At 41.9% G+C, this 20377-nt stretch overlaps 1 protein-coding gene across 2 annotated transcripts; it reads left to right on the forward strand.

Annotated features, from left to right (window-relative positions):
* Positions 1-6460: 6460 nt before the first annotated feature.
* LOC103975221 (Golgi SNAP receptor complex member 1-2) lies at positions 6461-20046 on the forward strand. Of its 2 annotated transcripts, none has more exons than XM_009390124.3 (6): positions 6461-6731; positions 6814-7007; positions 18907-18996; positions 19071-19142; positions 19219-19348; positions 19748-20046. In XM_009390124.3, the coding sequence occupies exons 1-6, from the start codon at positions 6476-6478 to the stop codon at positions 19843-19845; spliced, it is 840 nt and encodes a 279-aa protein (XP_009388399.2). In that variant the 5' UTR covers positions 6461-6475; the 3' UTR covers positions 19846-20046. The 2 variants fall into 2 exon arrangements, with proteins under 2 accessions (XP_009388399.2, XP_009388400.3); XM_009390125.3 differs by having other exon boundaries at positions 6817-7007.
* Positions 20047-20377: the final 331 nt, after the last annotated feature.

A 20377-nucleotide genomic window follows, 5' to 3' on the forward strand; every position in this document is an offset into this window, starting at 1 on the left:
ACTTATCGGGGTTGTGTCTTTTAACATGGGCAGAGCAGCCCCAAATCTTAACTACTTTAAGATCAGGCTTCTTCCCTTTCCATATCTCATATGGTGTAGACACCACCGACTTAGTTGGAACTCTGTTCAGAAGGTAAGCTGCGGTTTCTAGGGCATATCCCCAGAATGAGATGGGTAGGTCAGCGAAACTCATCATGGACCGTACCATATCTAATAATGTACGATTTCTCCTTTCAGAGACACCATTGAGCTGAGGTGTATAAGGAGGTGTCCATTGGGATAATATCCCATGGTCCTTGAGGAAGTGAGTAAACTCTGTACTTAAGTACTCACCTCCTCGATCTGATCGAAGAGTTTTGATACTCTTTCCAGTCTGGTTCTCCACCTCATTCTTATACTCTCTGAATTTCTCAAAGGCCTCGGACTTGTACTTCATTAAGTACACATATCCATACCTTGAGAAATCATCAGTAAATGTAATGAAGTAGGAGTAACCTCCAATGGCATGAGTTGACATGGGTCCACATACATCACTATGTATGAGTTCCAACAACTCAGTGGCTCTCTCTCCAGTTCCACTAAATGGAGAGTTGGTCAGTTTTCCACGAATGCAAGGCTCACAAGTTGCATATGACATATAGTCGAATGGATCTAGATATCCATCATTTAGCAACTTTTGAATCCTTCTTTCATGGATGTGACCTAGCCTACAATGCCACAGGTATGCACTGTTCAACTCATCTCGTTTCCTTTTGGACACATTTATATTCATGATATGTGGAGTGGTGTCTAACATAAATAAACCATTATGCAATGTTCCTTTCGTGATGATCTTATCATCTAATAATATCGAACAACCATTGTTCTCAAAAACAAATTTATATCCACTAACTGTTAAACATGAAATGGAGATAATGTTTTTGATAATAGAAGGAACAAAATAACATGCATCTAATGCAATAAAAGCTCCACTAGGCAGATGTAGGGCGACCTCGCCAACAGCTAATACAGCAACTTTTGCTCCATTACCCATCTTGAGGTCCATCTCGCCTCTCTCTAGTCTCCTAGGCCTTGCCAGAACCTGCAACGAATTACATATATGATAAGCACTACCGGTATCTAATACCCATGTGTTATCATAAGAGTCTGACAAATGGAGACTGATCATGAATGTACCTGAAGCTTCATCAAGCTTTTGTTTCGCCCTTTCTGCAAGGTACTCTTTGCAGTTTCTCTTCCAGTGCCCATCTTTACCACAGTGGAAGCACTGGCCTTTGTCCTTTGTTGGGTCTTTCTTAGCAACCTTTGCTTTACCTTATTTGCCCTTGCCCTTTCCCTTCTTAAGGGACCTTTCTGCTTTCCTTTTCTTTCTGGTCTCACCAGTGTAGAGAACTGGCTTCTCTTTCTTAATAGTACTCTCTGCCTCCCTCAACATATTGAGGAGCTCTGGGAGAGTCACCTCAAGCTTGTTCATATTAAAGTTCATTATGAACTGTGAAAAGGAATCTGGTAGGGACTGAAGCACAATGTCCACACACAAGTTATCCTCTAGGACCATTCCTAGACCTGTGAGTTTCTCTATCCACTCAATCATCTTTAGGACATGGTTCTGAACCGGTGTCCCCTCAGTCATCCTAGCGCGGAAAAGGCTCTTGGATATCTCATATCGTTGAGTCCTTTCCTGTTCCTCAAACAATTTACGGACATGTAGGAGAATGGATCTGGCATCCATCTTTTCATGTTGTCTCTGTAACTCTGGAGTCATAGAGCCCAACATATAGCACTGAGCAAGAGTGGAGTCATCAATGTACTTCACGTAGCGAGCGATCTCATCCTCGCTTGCCCCTTCTTCGGGCGTAGGCATCACTGTATCAAGGACGTACACGATTTTCTCCGCTGTGAGAACAATTCTCAAGTTACGGAGCCAATCCGTATAATTTGGACCAGTGAGGCGGTTGACATCAAGTATGCCACGTAAGGGATTTGAAAGCGACATTTTCTGAAAATAAAGATGTAGCAAAAATGAATAACATGCAGATTTTGCAAGAAATAAACTATCAAGATATGGACTTCTATCTTAATATGCTCCCACTATTTTACTAACGAGTCACGCGACACCCTCAGCACGTGAAACGGAAGTCTCCGGCAGACTTCTAGTGGGGATCAGGATCCAATCAGCGTCTTAGTGTAACCTCGAGGGACTCGACCAATCACACTAAGCCTAAAAGGTAGACAACTCTTGCCGATCACAACTCCTTGTGATTCCCGTCCTGTTCGGCCTCCGAATCACCATGGCCTCGAGGGACTTGACCAACCATGATGCTCGGTTAAGTCAACACCTTCGTTACAAGATGAGTCTGATTTGATGATATACCCTCGAGGGACTCGACCAAGCATATCATGCCCTCAGGTCACCGGTGACATCTCTATGTCGTAAGCAAGATAGCGAATCGCGATATAGGTGAGTCTCGAGGGACTCGACCAACTCAACCTACACCGGGATTCGGTTCCTACTCATAACGATGGAAGGCCACGTGGGTCAATCTAATTGCCTCACGTTTACCGACTTAATATTATCGAGAGATGTTTCTATGATTTGGTCTCCTAATATGACATGTCACACATATACATATTTAATATATATCTACATCGCATGCAAATATATATACATATCTAGTATGTGTATAAGCAATCACACCAGATGATCATGGACCACAACCTAATATGATTAGGCCCGAGCCAGTAGGCCTAATCACTCACATCAAGATCTATGTGTGCAACGGTGCATCTCCATGCCTTGTGATCGTCCATCTCGTCCTCGTTGGTTCCGTCGACATCTTGATGCATCTTCATGCATCACGATCGTCCGTCTCGTGGGTCCCGCTATGGCTTCCACGCTCCCGCTGCGCCTCCTCATGTGATTACAACTTAATCATAGGCACGCAGGCCCGACAATAAACGAGAAATATAATGGAGGTTCGCAGACCTCAATAATAATAATCACAAGTACACACATCACACGGTCCATGATCATCCGTCCACTCATCATACATCACATGTATAAATAATCATCATCATGTAGGACTACTAGATAATAATAAAAATAATAATCAACTAAACCTTTTAATTAATTAATATTTTCTGAAATCAGGGATATATAGGGAATTTCTCAATTCCTAAGGGTATTTTCGTAATTTGGACAAAAGACAGAAACTGGAATTTCTCAAATTCCGAGGGGCAAAACTGTCTTTTGCGCAGAAAACCCTAATACCCTTTCCCCTTTTCGCTGCTGCGCCACCGCCGCCGCCACCCTGCTGGCGGCGGCCTGTGCGGCGAGGGCGAGGGCACTGCCCTCGCCTGCAGGTGGCACGCCCGCTGGGGTCGCTGCCGCTGCAGGTGAGCGCCCCCGCGGGCGGTTCTGCCCGCGAGTCAGCGCCCGCAGGTGGTGCTGTCTCGCTGGCGGCCGCCCCTGCAGGGTTTTTGCCCGTGGGAGCAGCGGCCACAGGCGCCGCTGCCCTGCGGTGCCTCAGCCCGCGCTGCTGCCCCGCGGCGCCTCTGCGGGGTTTTTGCCCGTGGGAGCAGCGGCCACAGGCCAGCCGCAACCGCAGCCAGGCAGCACAGCGCCGGCGCATGCGCAAGCGCTGTGCCTGCAGCAGCCGGCCGGCGGTCTGCTTGTAGCAGGCTTGCGGCCGGCGGGGCTGGCAGCCCGCTCGGTAGAAGCGCCTGCGGCTGGCTGCAGGCATGCAGATCGAGGGCAGCAACTGTTGCTGCCCTTCCTTGCTTTTGCGTCAACGATTTTGACGTCAATATTCTTCCTAAACACAACACACGCAGTTCAAAAAACCAATCATTCGCACGAACAACCTGGCTCTGATACCACTGTTGGGAAATCATAGGGGGGGGGCGACATCATATGCGCAGCGGAAGAACAAGAAAACAAAAATCCCCGATTCCCAAAAAGATGTTCATCGTCGTGCGAAGATTGGTGCGCAAAATCCGCAAAAAACACAAAAACTGCGTATAGAGATTGTGTTACCTAGGGAGATCGTATATCCCTGTTTCCTTGCAGATCCTTAGGAGAGGGTGAAGGAGGTCAAGCGTCCTCCTCTCTAGCGGTGATCCACACAGCAGGGTTGCGACGACGCTCCTCAAAACTTCAGGCCTACTCTGAGGTGGAGAGGGAGAGGAGAATAGGAAGGGCAAGCAAAGACTCTAGCCTATGAGGCTGTGAATCCCTCCTATTTATAGAGATCCCGTGTCAAAACCCTAATGGGTCCTTTCCCTAGTGGGTATTGGATCTGCATCTAATAAGACAAGGGCTCCGTCGGATATCTCATATCCGAACCTCTACTCATCGCAATGCCTACCATATGTGTGTGACCCTCTAGGCCCAATATCGAGCTGGCCGTGAGTCATACCTGTCAGAACTCCTTCTAACTAAGTGAATTATTATCTCTGTAATAATTCACTCGACTCATCGACTACGGAAGTACTAGGCCACTACGCCGTAGTCCCCAGACGATACAGGGGAATCCAATCCATTGGACCTGTCTGTCCTCAGTTACCATGTACCTATAGTCCCTCATCCATCTAATATCCCAGAGACCGTATATCGAGCATGGTGCTGTCAGACCCATACGGTTTCTTCTCGAGTCTCGCTCTAATCGGATTCTCCCGGAGAACTCTTTCTCTTTCAACCCGAATGACCCTGGCCAGGGATTTGTCTGAGCAAGAACACATGGGATATTCCTCTCATGATACCGAGAGTGGATGATCCTCTATCAACACTCAATAGCCCTCGTAAGGTCGACTACCACTCCCAATGACCAGCTGTACTAGATCTGGGAACAGCCAAACCTATAAGTCTGGTATCAAAGAGTGGAGCACTCATACAGGACATCCTTGGTGTCTCAAGTCTAAGAACTAGATACACCACTAGGACTACGGAATTGTTGTCTGACAATAAGGCATCATCAACCATCCAGCATTCCGTAAGCGGATCAATCAGTGAACTCATTCTCCAATGAGCACCTGTACTGTATCCCTAGTGTCCCTACACGAGCAGCTATGAGACCAGCTGCATCCATCATATGGACGGGTATACAGCACACCAGTCTATCCGGTTATCATGATGTCCCTCTCGAGTAACCTATGACCGGGATTATTTAGGATATGTGTTTAAAGGTGAATCGATCTCATTATCGTGATCTCATCACGATCCGATTCCCATTGCACAAATCCAAGGACATCACAATATATATGCATTTATGCAATAGTTATAAAGTGATATACGCCAAAATATAATAAGCAAAAAGATTCTGTATCAAGTCACACGTGCCATCACTCACGTGATTGGCTTGCTGGGCACTTATGACTAGCATTTTGAAGCATCAGCTTGTCACTATTTTGATTGATATAGGTAGCACTAATAATTTTATGGACAGGAAAGTTACAGCCCGATTAGCTTACCACATTGAAGGCTGTGACAGATTCGAAGTAAAGATCACTGATGGATGGATCTTAACTTGTGATAGCAAATGTTCAAAGATAAAATTGATTATACAAGGTCAGGAGTTTCTTGCAACGATTACTATACTGAAAGACCGATCTCTTGCTTACACTATCAAAAAGTGGAGACCATACTTGATCAACGGGTTATGATGCATTGCAGATAGCCTATGACTGAAGTGTTGAAGGAGAAGCTCCCCGAGTTTGATACTGCTCAGCCTTGATAACAAGGCTGATTTGAAGAGGAAGGAATTGTTAAAACCCTTTTTCTGAGCTTTTGAACAATATTTATTGAGTTTGTTTAGTTTAGTTGTTTATTGAGTTTATTTAGTTTAATTAAAGTCATATAGAAGTTTATTTAATATTTATTTATTATTAGAGTTCAAGTCCTAGTAGACTCTAGGTGGAACTCTTGGTGAAACTCCATAGTAATGTAACCATTTTTTTTGTGAGATAATAAAATATTATTAAATCTTTTGACAAATCAGGCTAATCCCCTCGAAGTGATCATTCCCTTTTCTTCTCTTTCTTCTATGATAAAACCCTAGAATCTTATCACATACAACACTTTGATAAGCGGTGGTAATTTTTTTTCTCTCCTTTCTTTCATCCTAGCATCTTTATCACATGCAAGAGTTTGATCAGAAATGGTAAATAGAATATGTTCATCATGTTTCCAATGTGCCTGTCTTATCACATGCAAGCCGGGTCTTATCACACGGCAGGCCCATAAGTCCCACTTGAAAAAACATTCACGGTAACCGACAGACCACGTCGGCCATGCTAAATGTTGCGTGACTTAGTCCACCCGCTTTACAAAAAAAAAAAACGCATTATGAAACCAATTTCGAATTGGCATAATTCTCCCCTTTCATACCATAAGACCGCGATCCAATGATCAACCAGTCACGCGAAGGTATGTCGTCGGGTAACTTACATTCAGGTGACGAGGTATTTTGCTAATGTGATGGTTCTCTGGAGAGGGAGAAACAGATCGGGGCTGGGATCTGAGGACCAAGACCGCAGTTACCGATCCCAGCCCCAGTTCGAGCCAAACCCTCCGGAGTTCAGGACAACAACCAAAGCCAGACGATCCGCAATGCAATTGGAGGCTGCATCCTCGCTGCCCGGCGTCCGCGCCGACTGGGACGAGCTGCGGCGAGAAGCGCGGCGAATCGAGGGCGATCTCGACGTCCGCCTCTCCTCTTACGCGAAACTCGGAGGTGGGCTGCATCGCGATCCAAACCTTCCTTGTCTTCCTCGTCTCTTTCATGTGCTGATCTCGTTTCTTGTTGCTGACGGCAGTAGGTTACTCGGATCCAAAAAGTCCCGCGAGCGATTCTCACTGGAAGTCGATGGAGATGGAGATCGAGACGCTACTGGCGAGGCTGACCGACGTGAACGAGGCGATGAGCAGGTGCGCCGCTGCGGCTGTGCCCACCACTTCTGTGGCGCAGAAGCTTACCAGGCACAGAGACATCCTTCACGAGTTCGCCCAGGTTAACCACTGATCTATTTCTTTTCTCTATCTTTTTTCTTTTTCCTTTCGAGATTAATACTTCTTCGTGTTGGTAGAATTGTTTGTAGCCGCAGTCGTATGAAACTTTAGATTCGCTTTGCCTGGAATAGTAACCCTAACTGATGAACTAAGGAACAAATGAACTGAATGTTATATTTCGTAATTACAACATTGTGCAACCACTAATAAAGAAAGTGGATTAGAGTGAGGAGAGCTCATGCATTCTTTTGAATTTGAGATGCATTATGACATGGGCACCATTTGGTGAAGATAGTCGCAGAAGAGGTGTATCTTCAAAGAATGCAGGAATGTGGTGGCAGAAGCAAATAGTGATCCAAAATAGGAGTTGCTAGAAAAAAAATGAACGCACTGTAGCTGATGTATTTTTGTGCACTATGGTTGCAAGTTAAGGTTTCAGAAAGAAATGCCTTGTTCATCTCAACAGAAACTCGTGATGGGACAATGTTGCTTTATCAGTAATTTTTCCTTTCTTTATTCTCATTATAGTCAGACTTTAGAAAGATAAGGCTGAGATGATAACATATTTTGACTTTGCTGATATTGCATCTTCAATATCACTTGTTGAGTGGTTCACCAGCTACATTACAATACCTCACTCCTTATACGAGAGCTGTTCTGGCCAAGTTTTTTTATGTATGTTGGACGTTAGGATCCATGAAACCATAGCATAGAAAGAAGATATTTTGTTTAAATATTAATTAAAATTAGTATAAATAAAATATTGGGGTTTAGGATAGAAACAATTGATAAATTCATCTTATTATTGTTTTCATCTTTTTTTCCTTTTGGTATAGTGGAAAAATTGAGGGAAGAGTCATGTACTTCTCTAATTATAGATGTTGCTCTTGAACTTTAATAATTTTTAGACAAATTAAAATTAAGAAAAAAATTGAATTTTAGGATTTTGGTACAGTGGACAAAGTAATTGTCAAATGGAAAGCATCTACTTAACAGGAAGTATTTATGATGATTCTCTTTTTTAATTATTCATAATGGAATAATTATGTCTTGTTCATAAACTTAAAATTCTGAGAAAATTTTCATTCTGGGATTTAGATAAACAAAAGAATAAAATTAAGTTATCTTGGATCCCAAGAGCAAAATCTTGGCTTTAACTGGATTGTCATCGTGGTGTCTTTGATGTGATGCGGATTCTTGTCATGCTGAGTTCATGACCAATCCCTCCGAATCTGAATCTCTACTTATTGACAGCATACAATGTCTTTCATAAATGCTGCTTACATTTATAACTATTAGGCAGAGGACAAAAATCTTTCATAAGGGGAAAGGGGTTGGTTGTCTCAGGGAACACATTGTTCACTTTTGCAACATGCCTATGATATATGTACATTTAAATATTCAAACCAAAATACACAATTGACCAAGGGGAACTGATTATTAATGTCCTTCAGAAGTCCTTGTTCAATTAATGTCCTACATAGTTGAATAGAATCTATCTAGCGTATACTTTTAGGTGTAAACTTGATAGGACCCTAGCAGGGTTGGATCCTACTCAACCAAGAACCAGCTAGTAAAAACCCTGTGAGATTGTAATAAACCCCACCTAGCCGCTTCTATCCTATAAAGAAGAGTGGCTAGGGTTTATATTTGGGCCTTTGGGCTTACTAGGGGTTTGGAGCCTTATATAAGCATGTATCCTCCATCTCTTTGAGAATAAGATCTATCAACAATTGCAGACATATGACCGACTTCTAGGAGGGTGGAACCCCTATAGCGTTCCAAGGATTGATCCCCCTCAAAGATCAATCTACATATAATTCCTTTGGGGTTCTATCATCTAGTATCAAAGCAGCGATCTTGTTGCTTTTGCTGCCACCCCTAATTTTTCCTTTTTCTCTTCGGAGTAGTTGTGACATTCAAAGATCAATCTCCACTTTTTGTTCCCACTCCAAATAGGCATCTGGATTATTCTTCCCTTGAAAAGAAGGAATTTTAATTTTGATGCTGCCTATGTTTCTATCCACACCATCAAAACGTCCTCTCATAGTTTGTCTTCTAGGATTAACATCTTGACCAATTAGAGTAACTTGGTCATCATCCACGTCATCGCCACCATCATATTCATCATTGACAAAGGTTGGTTGTCTCCCACGCCGTGGTTCACCTTGCAATCTATTAATTGCATCATCATGCCTTTCTAGATGATCTCTTATATCTCCCATCACTTTGAACATATGTTCAAATTGTTGCTGTGTTGCTTGAACTAAAAGATCATTTGATGAAGAACTCGCTTCTTTATCTTTAGACATGTATACAACCTGAAAAAAAAAAGTTAGAACAACCTCACCAACACTTCCTCACGTGTTTCACTCTAGATTTGATTCACTCCACTCGTGTTTCACACAATTTTTTGCTTTTCTCGATACTGATCTTACCATTCTTGCCTTTTACCTCTCTTGTTTTGTTATTTGAGTTCTTAGATTAACTAAGGTATCTAAATAAACAATTCAGATTATGGCAATTCAAAAATAGTGAAATTGGGCAGGTTTAAAAGCAAACAAAAGGTAAGCCAATTTAAAGGTGTGTGCAATGTACTTTCATCATAAGCAAAAACTAGAATTTAAATATCAATTGAACAAAGAAAATTTTTTTGGAATGAAAAAAGATTTCCAAACCGAAATAGGAATTCAAATGAACAAAGATAGAATTCTGTAATTTGCAAGAATTCCTTGAATCCGCAATTTTTTTTTTAATTCTGATCTCTTTTTTTTTTTTACCTTTGATTTTTCCTCTTTTTTTGACCTTTGATTTTCACTCCTTTTGTTTTTACTTTTTGATCCTTTTTTTTTTATACTATAAAGTGCGGAATTACAAAGAAGAATAGTAATAACACAAGAAGCACAACAATGAAGATGAAGGAAGAACAATAATTATATATATTGTCCAAAAAGAAGAAGAAAAAGAAGAGAAAAGGAAAATATAAAAGATAGCAAATAAATGGATACGCAAACCTCAAACTTGAGCCAAGCTCTGATACCAAATGATGGAAATCATCAACTTAGCAACCATACACCCTGATAACTAAAGAGCTATGATACATATGAAATTCAAATTGACCCCCTCCAACGAATTAAAACAAGATGGATCATTCAAGATTGAAGTTAGGGAAACTATTCTAATCACTTTATCAATGAAAATTTACTGAAATAATTAGAACATTACTTTGATTCCCTTAAAAAGTCACAAACTAAGAAGCTTGATAAGTTGAAAGGAAAAACAAAAATTTTTGGGTTTTGAACCCTATAAGCAGAAAAGCTTGATAAGTTTTAAAGTTCATGCAAGAACTTAAAAACAAAACACTCACCGGTGTTGAAAGTTGAATATACTTCTGAATTGTATTCCTTACAAAGGGAGTCAACTTTGTTTATATAGTACAAAGGCCAAGTACAAAGGGAATGAATCCATTAAATACATTAAATGATATTCATATTCCTAATGCATGAATGTAGATTACTTATGAATCTACCTTGAATTTATTTGAATGATTATTCATGAATAAGCCCACAATTCCTAATATGGTCTAATATGGCTGAATGACTTTTATTCTTCAAAATGGGCTAAAAATTCATCATTCTCTCAGGCTGGACTTTCTCTTCACGATGTGGACTTATTTGAATCAGGTTGACTATTTTAGACTCTTCTTGTATCCATATAACCTTGACCAAGTTTTAACAGCTTGCTCATTCCAAATACCTTATAATAAACAAGTTAAGGCTTCTTTCATCCTTTTAGCTTTAGCTCTTGTCATTGGTCCTCCATGAATAGTTAAAGGGTCTTTGGCAGAATTATAATCAACTTGCTCAATCATATCACTATTAGATCACAGAGCGTCTTGGAGTCGTAGCGTACAAACTTAAATTGTATAAGGATGCCAAAATTCACCTTGTCTTCCACGTGTCATGTCTGAAACCCAAGTTAGGAGAACACGAGTCACCCCAGATCCAACTGTCCAACATCACTGATGATTGAGATATTCAAGCCCAACCACAATGTCACGGACAAACTTCTAAACAGGATGTTTGATGTAATGCTTATGTATGTCCGTGTCTTTTGGTATGTTCATGCTTTGTACAGCATGTAGAGGGATGGCCGAAGGCTTAATAGTCCCATTTTAGTTAGGTTGGTGGCCGCTTTAGGCTTGTAAATAAAGGTTGTGTCATGTGGACACGTGTGAGAGATTTTCGGTCTATAATGGACCATTTTACCCTTTGTTGTGCAACTGTTCGGAGCTTGTAAAGTATGTTTGTAATTTGCATTGTCTATAAAGTGTTTTTCGGAGATGTTTGCTTGTGGATCCCGAGTGAGGCGTTTTCTCTGTCCTGTTCTCTCTTTTGTGGGTCCTAAGGGACCATGGGAGGCTTCGGGAGGCTGACTTTTACGGACGGACACGCAAGGGTGCCGCACGACTTAGGCAAAACCAGCTAAGTCCGTGACAGATGGTATCAGAGCGGGATAAGCACTCATAGAAACACTTAGCATACAAACGTGGGGGACCTAGCGGGGCTGCGTTGAGGGCAGTCAGCACACGCGCGACCGTTTGGGGGAAAACGGGCATGGAGATGTAGGGAAAAGGAGTCGCTCCGAGGAGCGGGCATCTGGGATTGGCATTCAGAGGAATGACCAACCCTTCATGCAAGAGGCACCACGAGAACAGACAAGCTTGGAAGAATGCGGAGCGCACAAAGGTTGGGATGGCTGAGTTTGAGCTACGGCTTAACGTTGACAACCATACTTGATGGTGCTCAAGACAAGCGAGGCGCTTGGTAAAGGATGAGACCATCCAAGGTGAAATGAGTTGCTCAGCGACCGAAAGAGTTATGCAAAGCTCACAGAGGTGAGGGGAATTGCTAACTCAAAGAATTCGGTACTCATGCATGGGCTTGTATGCGGACGATGGAATGTTCGCGGCCATCCCAAGGCGATCGAAACTCGACGCCATGGAGCATTGAAACTTTCTCTTCGGCATGTGAAGGATACGTCCGTAGGAGGCTGAAGTGTGCAACGAGTTCAGCATGTTGCTAGGCCTTGAGTGGTGCAGCGGGGGCTGTATTGACGTGGAGTCGCAATCTAGCAAGTGTGTTTGCAGGAGGCAGAACAATGCACAGTTTGTTCAGCGAATCGGAGTAGTCCAAGGGGATGGTGATCTCTGAAACGAAGAGAGATGTTGCTCCAACGGGACAGTTATCCAGGAGGGATATGTCCCGGCTCTCTAGAGGGAGAATCATGTGGGACGGACCTCACAAGTTGAGGAGGAGTACCTCAACAAATAACAACTCCACGAAGCTCAATGGACTGAGCAAGCGGCGAGGAGTCGTTGCATAATCTCGCTTGAGAGAATGCATTGGTGGATGCATTGCGAGATCAAGTGGGAGAGCGACCCAAAGCAATACAAATGAAGGCACACTTGGAGTCGATATGGAGATCAGACTCAAGGGAGGGCTGACCCGTGAATGGTGGGCACAAGGGCCACTATCAACTCAATGCAAAAACGAGGAGCGGAGCAACTTGGGTGTAACTTAGCGAAGTACCCAAGCTGCATGAAGGGAGCCAGTATAGAAGATGAAACATGGAGTGGAGGCATAGTGCTTTCCTTGGACAGAGGTCAAGGATATGAACTCTTGTAGAGGCAAGAGCAGGATCATGTTGTTCCATGGGTCATTCATTCTGACGGAGCGGACTTATCTTGCATGGTGTCAAAGACGAAGAGAGCTTCTGGGCACATGCACCTTATCTCGGAGGAGCATTTGATGGAGGAACTAAGACGACTCAATTTGCAGAGGCGAAGTTGGGTTCATCAGCATATGGGGGCTGGGTTCCACCGAGGGAAAAGTTCGAATGCAAGTACCAGTGAGTCCCATGGGAGGGACTTGATCATGCAGAGGTATGATCGAAGCAGCTGGAGAGTTAGACTATTCTAGAGCTTATATTCGCTTAAGGGAGCCCGGCAAGTTAGAGGATATGGTCGAGTAAGCGAACGTAGCTACCAAGGAAGCTAAGGAGAACAGAATCGGTGCAAACCCTACAACGTGATGGCAAAGGCCATACATGAGAGTTGCAGTCTGTCTTTCCATCGACCAAAGGGAGCTGCTTGGAGAACACAGAGGTGTTGAAGCAGGGGGTCGAAAGGGGCGAGGAAGCGACGACGAGTCCAGAGGGACTTAGCTACCCAAAATCAAGCATCAGTTAAAATGGAGGTGGACTCGGAGGAGTGCCACAGAGGCATATCTATTGATTGTGAAGAAAAGGGATACAGATGCGAGGCGACGGATAGTAGTGCCATGGGCATGGCAGCGCCATGGTACCGCAGAGGTGGGACTTCTGTGAAAGTCATTGATCCCTTGCTCTCATGGAGGGAGAGCGCTTAGTCATGAAAGGGGCCGAGGAGGTGGAGCATGTAGAGGCAAAGTCTAAGTACCGAGACAAGGCTGAAGGGCAGAGACCAAGGAACTTCGTAAGATCGGTGTCAATGAGTTTCTCATCAAGATAGCCGAAAGTGAAGGACTTCGGGTCATGCAATAGTGCACGACCAAGGAACGAAGCAGGCAGTACGCGGTGCTGTACCTTCGCTACTCAGGGGAGTAGGCGGCAGGGTTGATGGAGAAGACAGTACAATCCCAGAGGCGACCAAATCTATTAGAGAATTACTCTAAGTTGGGGTGAAAACTTCCTGCATTCCAGAAGTTCGATGACATTGAGAAGGTGAATCACAGTAGCTAACTCAACGCAAGGAGTGCAAACACTTCAAGTGCTTCAGAAGTGTGAGTAAAGAGCAGGCGAAGGCCAGTAACCAGCTCGATGCATGGAGTACAACCTCGAGGAGGCGGGCGAAGTCAAGTAACCTTTGCCTTCTTAACTCTTAAGAGAATGGGCGAAACCGAGTACCCCAATTCTCCTATCTATCCAGCAGAAGAGCTCTGCATATGTTCAAAGACCCTTCGAAGATAATGGAAGACAATAGTTATCAAATCCTCACCAACGGTGATCAGTGTTACTGAGAGTAGATTGTCCGCTTCATTTCCCAACGAAATGCCAATCGAAAGTGGAAGTGATGCGAACCTACTTGGATGTGACAACTAAGTGAAAGAAGAGTCAATGAGCAAATTTTGTGGAGGAAGGACCCAAAACTTCGGAAGTTTGCGAGACGATGCTCGTTAAAGCTCCAACAAGCATCCACCTAGTTCAAGCAGCATGAGGCATTTGAGAGACTGGCGCAGTAAGTATGGTCTTTTCCTTCATCTGGAGGATCCGCAGGAATCAACAGGGATCAACACAACTTAGCCAACCCCACACTAGAGTCAGAGTCATTGGCGAGTTGAAGCAGCATGGCGGATCAAAGGTTCGACTACTCAAAAACAGCAGCGGAGAGCAGCTGGGAGCCAAGAGACGCATTGCAGCTGGAGCAGAAGATTGAAGACTCAGCAAAGGCGAGGAGTTGCATTGTCGACAAAGGCTTCGACGAGACGTCAAAGGAATAAGTGGGGGAGAATGTCACGGACAAACTTCTAAACAGAATGTTTGATGTAATGCTTATGTATGTCCGTGTCTTTTGGTATGTTCATGCTTTGTATAGCATGTAGAGGGACGGTCGAAGGCTTAATAGTCCCATTTTAGTTAGGTTGGTGGCCGCTTTAGGCTTGTAAATAAAGGTTGTGTCATGTGGACACGTATGAGAGATTTTCGGTCTGTAATGGACCATTTTACCCTTTGTTGTACAACTGTTCAGAGCTTGTAAAGTTTGTTTGTAATTTGTATTGTCTATAAAGTGTTTTTCGGAGATGTTTGCTTGTAGATCCCGAGTGAGGCGTTTTCTCTGTCCTGTTCTCTCTTTTGTGGGTCCTAAGGGACCATGGGAGGCTTCGGGAGGTTGACCTTTCCGGACGAACACGTAAGGGTGCCGCACGACTTAGGCAAAACCAGCTAAGTCCGTGACAACAAGCCATCCTCGATCACAAAATCGCGTTGTGTCGCCGACGTCCCTCTACTGAAGTACTAGTGCATTGGAATAATTTACCACTCGAAGACGTCACATGGGAATCATATGAGGAGCTGAAGATCCGGTTCATTGAGTTCATGGAACCTCAGCCATAAGGACAAGGCTGATTTGGAGAGGGCGGGCTTGATAGGACCCTAGCAGGGTAATAAAACCTTGTGAGATTGTAATAAACCCCACCTAGCCGCCTCTATCCTATAAAGAAGAGTAGCTAGGGTTTATATTTGGGCCTTTGGGCTTCCTAGCCGTCGCCCCCCTTTTACTAGGCTGGTTGGTTAGGGTAGAGAGCAAAAGGGGTAACTCATTTAGGAAGCAGCCCCTAGGGCTAGGGTTTGGAGCCCTATATAAACATGTAGCCTCTATCTCTTTGAGAACAAGATCTATCTACAATTGTAGACATATGGCCGACTTCTACGAGGGTGGAACCTCTATAGCGTTCCAAGGATTGATCCCCCTTAAAGATCAATCTACATAGAATTCCTCTGTGGTTCTATTAAAACTGCCAGTTGTAAAAGATTAATCCTGATTTTAAACAAGAAAATCAATCCTGTTTAATCTTGACTTTTAGATAAGAAAATTCATATTAAATCATATTCTAGTGGATTTATCAAGATGTAATTCATAATAAGCTACTATAATCATTCTTTTTATTCTTGATCTCGCCTATCTGGTGAATTCCAGTCACTAGTGCGTGGTTGTTCTATAAATTTTCATGTACAAGAGGCATACGAAAGGAAAGAAACAATAAGAGGAAATGAAAGCAGCAAAAAGACAATAAAAATAAATGCAGAGAAAAATACTGAAATAAGTGAAGTGTAGGGTAGAACATGGGCTAAAAAAATACAAATAAGAGACCAATAAATTAATATAACATCGCAGATGCATGTATTAGCTACCTTTTTCTGTCACTTATGAATCTAGAGAACTAGAGAGAAGGCATATACAGTTCTTCTCTAGATGGAACCTAAGCTTGGAAATAGGAAATGACATTGGAACCTTGTCTAAGGACATTATGTGAAGGTTGCAAATATATCTTGGTTCAAGTTATCTTATCTCATGATCAGTTTGGCAGTCTAATGGGACATAAAAGACATGCCAACTTGTATTATGCGGTGATTTTAGAAGCTTTAGTTTGGGATAATTGCTCTAACTTATAAATTGCTTGCTAAACTAGCAATATCAACAGTTAAGAAAACTGAGGTACTAATTGCCAAGTATGTTGATACCAGTTGGCCAGTACTATTACCCGATATTACCTGTCTAATGATTTGTGGATCAAGGTAAATCAGGCAATAATGATTTGCACCAGCCTATCTCACACTAAGCAACAAATAACATGCCTATTGTCTGGTATTTGGGATCTGCTGAATTTATATTGGTGATATATTTATCCTAATTCATTTCTCCTCCTATCCATTAATAGGTCCATTTCAAGCTGTTGTTTGTCTTCTTTCACTCATCTCCTATGAAGCTTTGGATGTCTACAAGTTAAAGAAACTAGATATTTTAATTTCTTCATTGGCTTTATTTATATGCATCACCTTTCTTGCTTTGACTAGCATGAATTTCATGGAATATATTGTTGGCAACTCATCTCAATTTTGTTGAATGAAAGGATCTTATTGTCCACTAGAACAGCACACAAGCAGAAATGCTAGTTCTCAATCGCCAACATAGTCATTCATATGACCAATCATCACTACCAAACATTTGTCTCCCATCTAAGGGGACCATTCGGGTCCGTACCATTTGTACTACCCCTCTTTGAAATGATCACATTGTCATGTATATTGCCAATTTGATCAACATATGATATAATGTCCTCAATATTATATGACACATGACTCACATCATTCTTGGATTTGAAACTCATAATATAGGTATAAGTATTTCCTGAGGATGCATGAAATTATTTTAGTATTGGGGGGACAACAGGGCATCTATCATATATATGTTGTTAACTTATATGATTATCAAAGTTTATAATCCTATTCTCATGTCTATGTTTTTTTTTTTCACGATATAGGTATGTAAAAATTCAAAGTGAGGTCAAATACATATAAAAAATTGGAAAAGAACTGGTCTAGTATTAGTACTGGTTAGTGTCGGTGGTACCAACCCAAACAAACACATGTTACAGGTTTTTTATTGTATAGCCAACCAATATCAATGTTGTGCATCTATCAGCATCAACTCTGTATTTGAATCCTTGCTATTGGCTTTTTCAGTTTTTATTTATGTTCATTATGTTGGTGAAATTTCTAGCAATAAGCCCTACCTGGTAAACGAAGAGGTTGAGTCTATACATTTTTGCAATAGTGACAATCCTTGTTACCTTTAGGTTTTAGCAACTGCAGGTTGAGTCTATACATTTTTGCAATAGTGACAATCATTTTTGCAAACATGACCAACTTCTTCTTTGCTGGAATTTCTTGGGTCTTAGTATGACACTAATTTGCCTCATCTAAGAGCTTGCTTAACTAACATTATGATGACGATAATAAAATGCTTATTAATACCCAGAAACTGTCAATATGGGGTTCCTATATGAAAATTGTGCTATCATTAATGCGGGATATGTCAAGGCAATGATTTAAAAAGCGTTAGGCGCCCAAAGGTGCTAAGGTCCAAAAACGCCCGAAGCGCTAGGCGCTCGCCCAAGCGAAGTGAGGTGCTAAAATATAAAAATATATAATATAATTAATAATATAATTATTTAAAATTTTAAATAAAAATATGCTATTAAATTAAGAAAATCTAAGATACAAAATCAAAATGTCACATTAACAAAAAGTTTTAAAATTCAAAATAATATATTATTAATCTAATAAATACAAATACTATTATTAGTATACTGTTAATAGCAAGGTATGCATTTCCGTACCGTACCGGTGTTTCGAAGTTGGCTCGGTACGGTATGGTACCGGTGTACCGAACAATTTTATATATTTTCTTTATACTGTAGCACTGCTACAGTATAGCACAGTAGCACTGTAGCACTGCTACAGTATAATACTGTAGCACTATAGTAGTACCGGACGGTCTGCGTACCGGTATGCCGTCGGACCGGTACGTACCGCTCGTATCGGGCGGTACCATTTGGTACTGCATACCATGGTTAATAGTATACAGAAGGAGAAGAAGGAAGAGGAGTGTAAGGGGGTGCTAACTGAGAAAAGAGGAAGCGGGAGCGGGAGCGGTGACAACGGCAGCGACAGCAAGAGCAGGAGCGGCGAGCGGCAGCAGTAGCGAGCAGCGACAGTGGCAGCAGTAGCAAGCAGCGGCAACGGCCAGCAGCGGGAGCGGCGACAGTGGCAGCGGTAGCGAGCGACAGCGGCGAGCAGCGGGAGCGGCAGTGGCAACGAGCAAGGTTAAGGTTGGGTTGCGACTAGTTTAACCCAACGCTCGCTCGAAGCGCCCAACGCCTGGGCTCGGGCACTCGCCTCTTTGAAGTGCGCCACCTGGAAGTGAAGCGAGGCGCTCGGGCCTCGCCTCGCCTCGCCCGAGCGCCTTTTTAAATCACTATGTCAAGGTAGCTTGTATCTTATTTATTTCCGACAATTTTTTCCTTGTACCTCTTTCTTAATTGCTCCTGCGATTTGTCAAGACAGATGCTGTGGTAGCTGTAACAATATATCATACTGTAGGATCAATGATAGGAGTAGGCTATCTTGGTGTATTTAGAAGTGAGTCGTATAACATGATATACTTTTTTGACCAAATCAGTGATTTTATGAGTGTTATTATGTAATGTTTCTTTCCCATCCATTCTTAAGCATATCCTTAATTACTATTTTCATCTACAAAGTTTTTTTTTCTCTTTTTCATCATTTTTTCCATTTGTCAGGAGTTCAAGCGCACAAGGGGGAACATAATGTCAATGAGGGAGCATGCTGAGCTACTTACATCAGTACGCAATGACATTAATGAATACAAGGTATCTCTAAAGTTTCATCTAGAAGACCCAAATTTCCAATGATGAATTTGGCTAACCAATCAAGTGACAAGCAGACATCAAGTAGCTCGCAAGCAGTGCCAAATTTGTTGAGAGAACGTGCAGCTATTCATGGAAGCATTACACAGGTGAGAGAAATTATGTTACATTTGACTAGTAATGATAATTGCATGAAGAAAAATACAAGTTTAATGCATATTCCAGATTGATGAGGTGACCAGTCAAGCTGAGGCAATAAAGGGAGTACTATCAGCTCAAAGAAGCACTTTCGGTGAGATTCAGGGGAAAGTGAAACAGCTAAGTGACAGATTTCCTGTGATCCGCAATCTACTAGGTCTTTGCCTTCTTTCCACAACTTTTCAATAACCATCATAACAAAACTAAATGTGCAAAATGGTTTCAGTTAACATGCTTCTTTTGCATATGACTTATATGATAGATCATGCATGACTATACATGCCAGCAGACGTGATAAACATGTCAAAATTTTTTCTGATGTTCAAAGAGATTGGATCCTTAGATAAGCTACACTTAAGCTTCAATATAGTTATTGGTGTGAGATTTTTTGTCATATATATTTTCATATTCTATTTCAGGTGTATCTAACTATAGAATTAAGTTAATGTTAAATGAACTATTAAATATATTAATGAACACATATCATTTCTATCTTCCACAGTCATGCAGGTTTACTGGTATAGCTTATGATGTTATCTTGATCTTATCTTCACAGGAATGATAAAGAGGAAGAAGTCCAAGGACACAATCATTCTCTCTGCTGTTATTGCAGGATGTACATTATTTCTCATCATTTACTCGATCTCCAAGTGATGATCTCAAAATTATGTTTTGCGCCCAACTTCTAGAAAGGTAGCATGTTTTTTATTGCCATTAATCTATTCAGTTTGTGTAAAAATTTTGATGGTCTGACAAGTTAGGACTGCCTTAAGTCATAAATTTTCTGCTGGTTTAGTGTCTAACTTTCCAGTTTTCTAGTCCCTTTGATTTAAAGAAAGGATATTTTTATGCTTATTAAGTACTCAAGTGGGTTTTGAAGTGGTTATTTTGGAAGTTTTATCATGGTGTAGAGGTCCAGTACATGAAGAAAAAGCTCTTGCAGGATCTCACCTGTATGCACAACATAGTTCTATTGAGGCTTTTCCTATTAAAATGGGTTCTTCTTCACCCACTAGCATCTAATTCGATTCCATTTTATTTTTTATCATGCTATATTTTATGTTTCAATATGCTTATAATGTCTCGTTCCAAATTGTTTTCAACGGCATCTGTTTGAATTAACAAAGGAAATTCTGTCGAAATGACTTAGTTTGTCCTAGTATAATTTAACAACCAGTTGGGGGCA

This window comes from Musa acuminata, chromosome BXJ1-9 (genome assembly GCF_036884655.1).
Source record: "Musa acuminata AAA Group cultivar baxijiao chromosome BXJ1-9, Cavendish_Baxijiao_AAA, whole genome shotgun sequence".
Classification (NCBI taxonomy): Eukaryota; Viridiplantae; Streptophyta; class Magnoliopsida; order Zingiberales; family Musaceae; genus Musa; species Musa acuminata.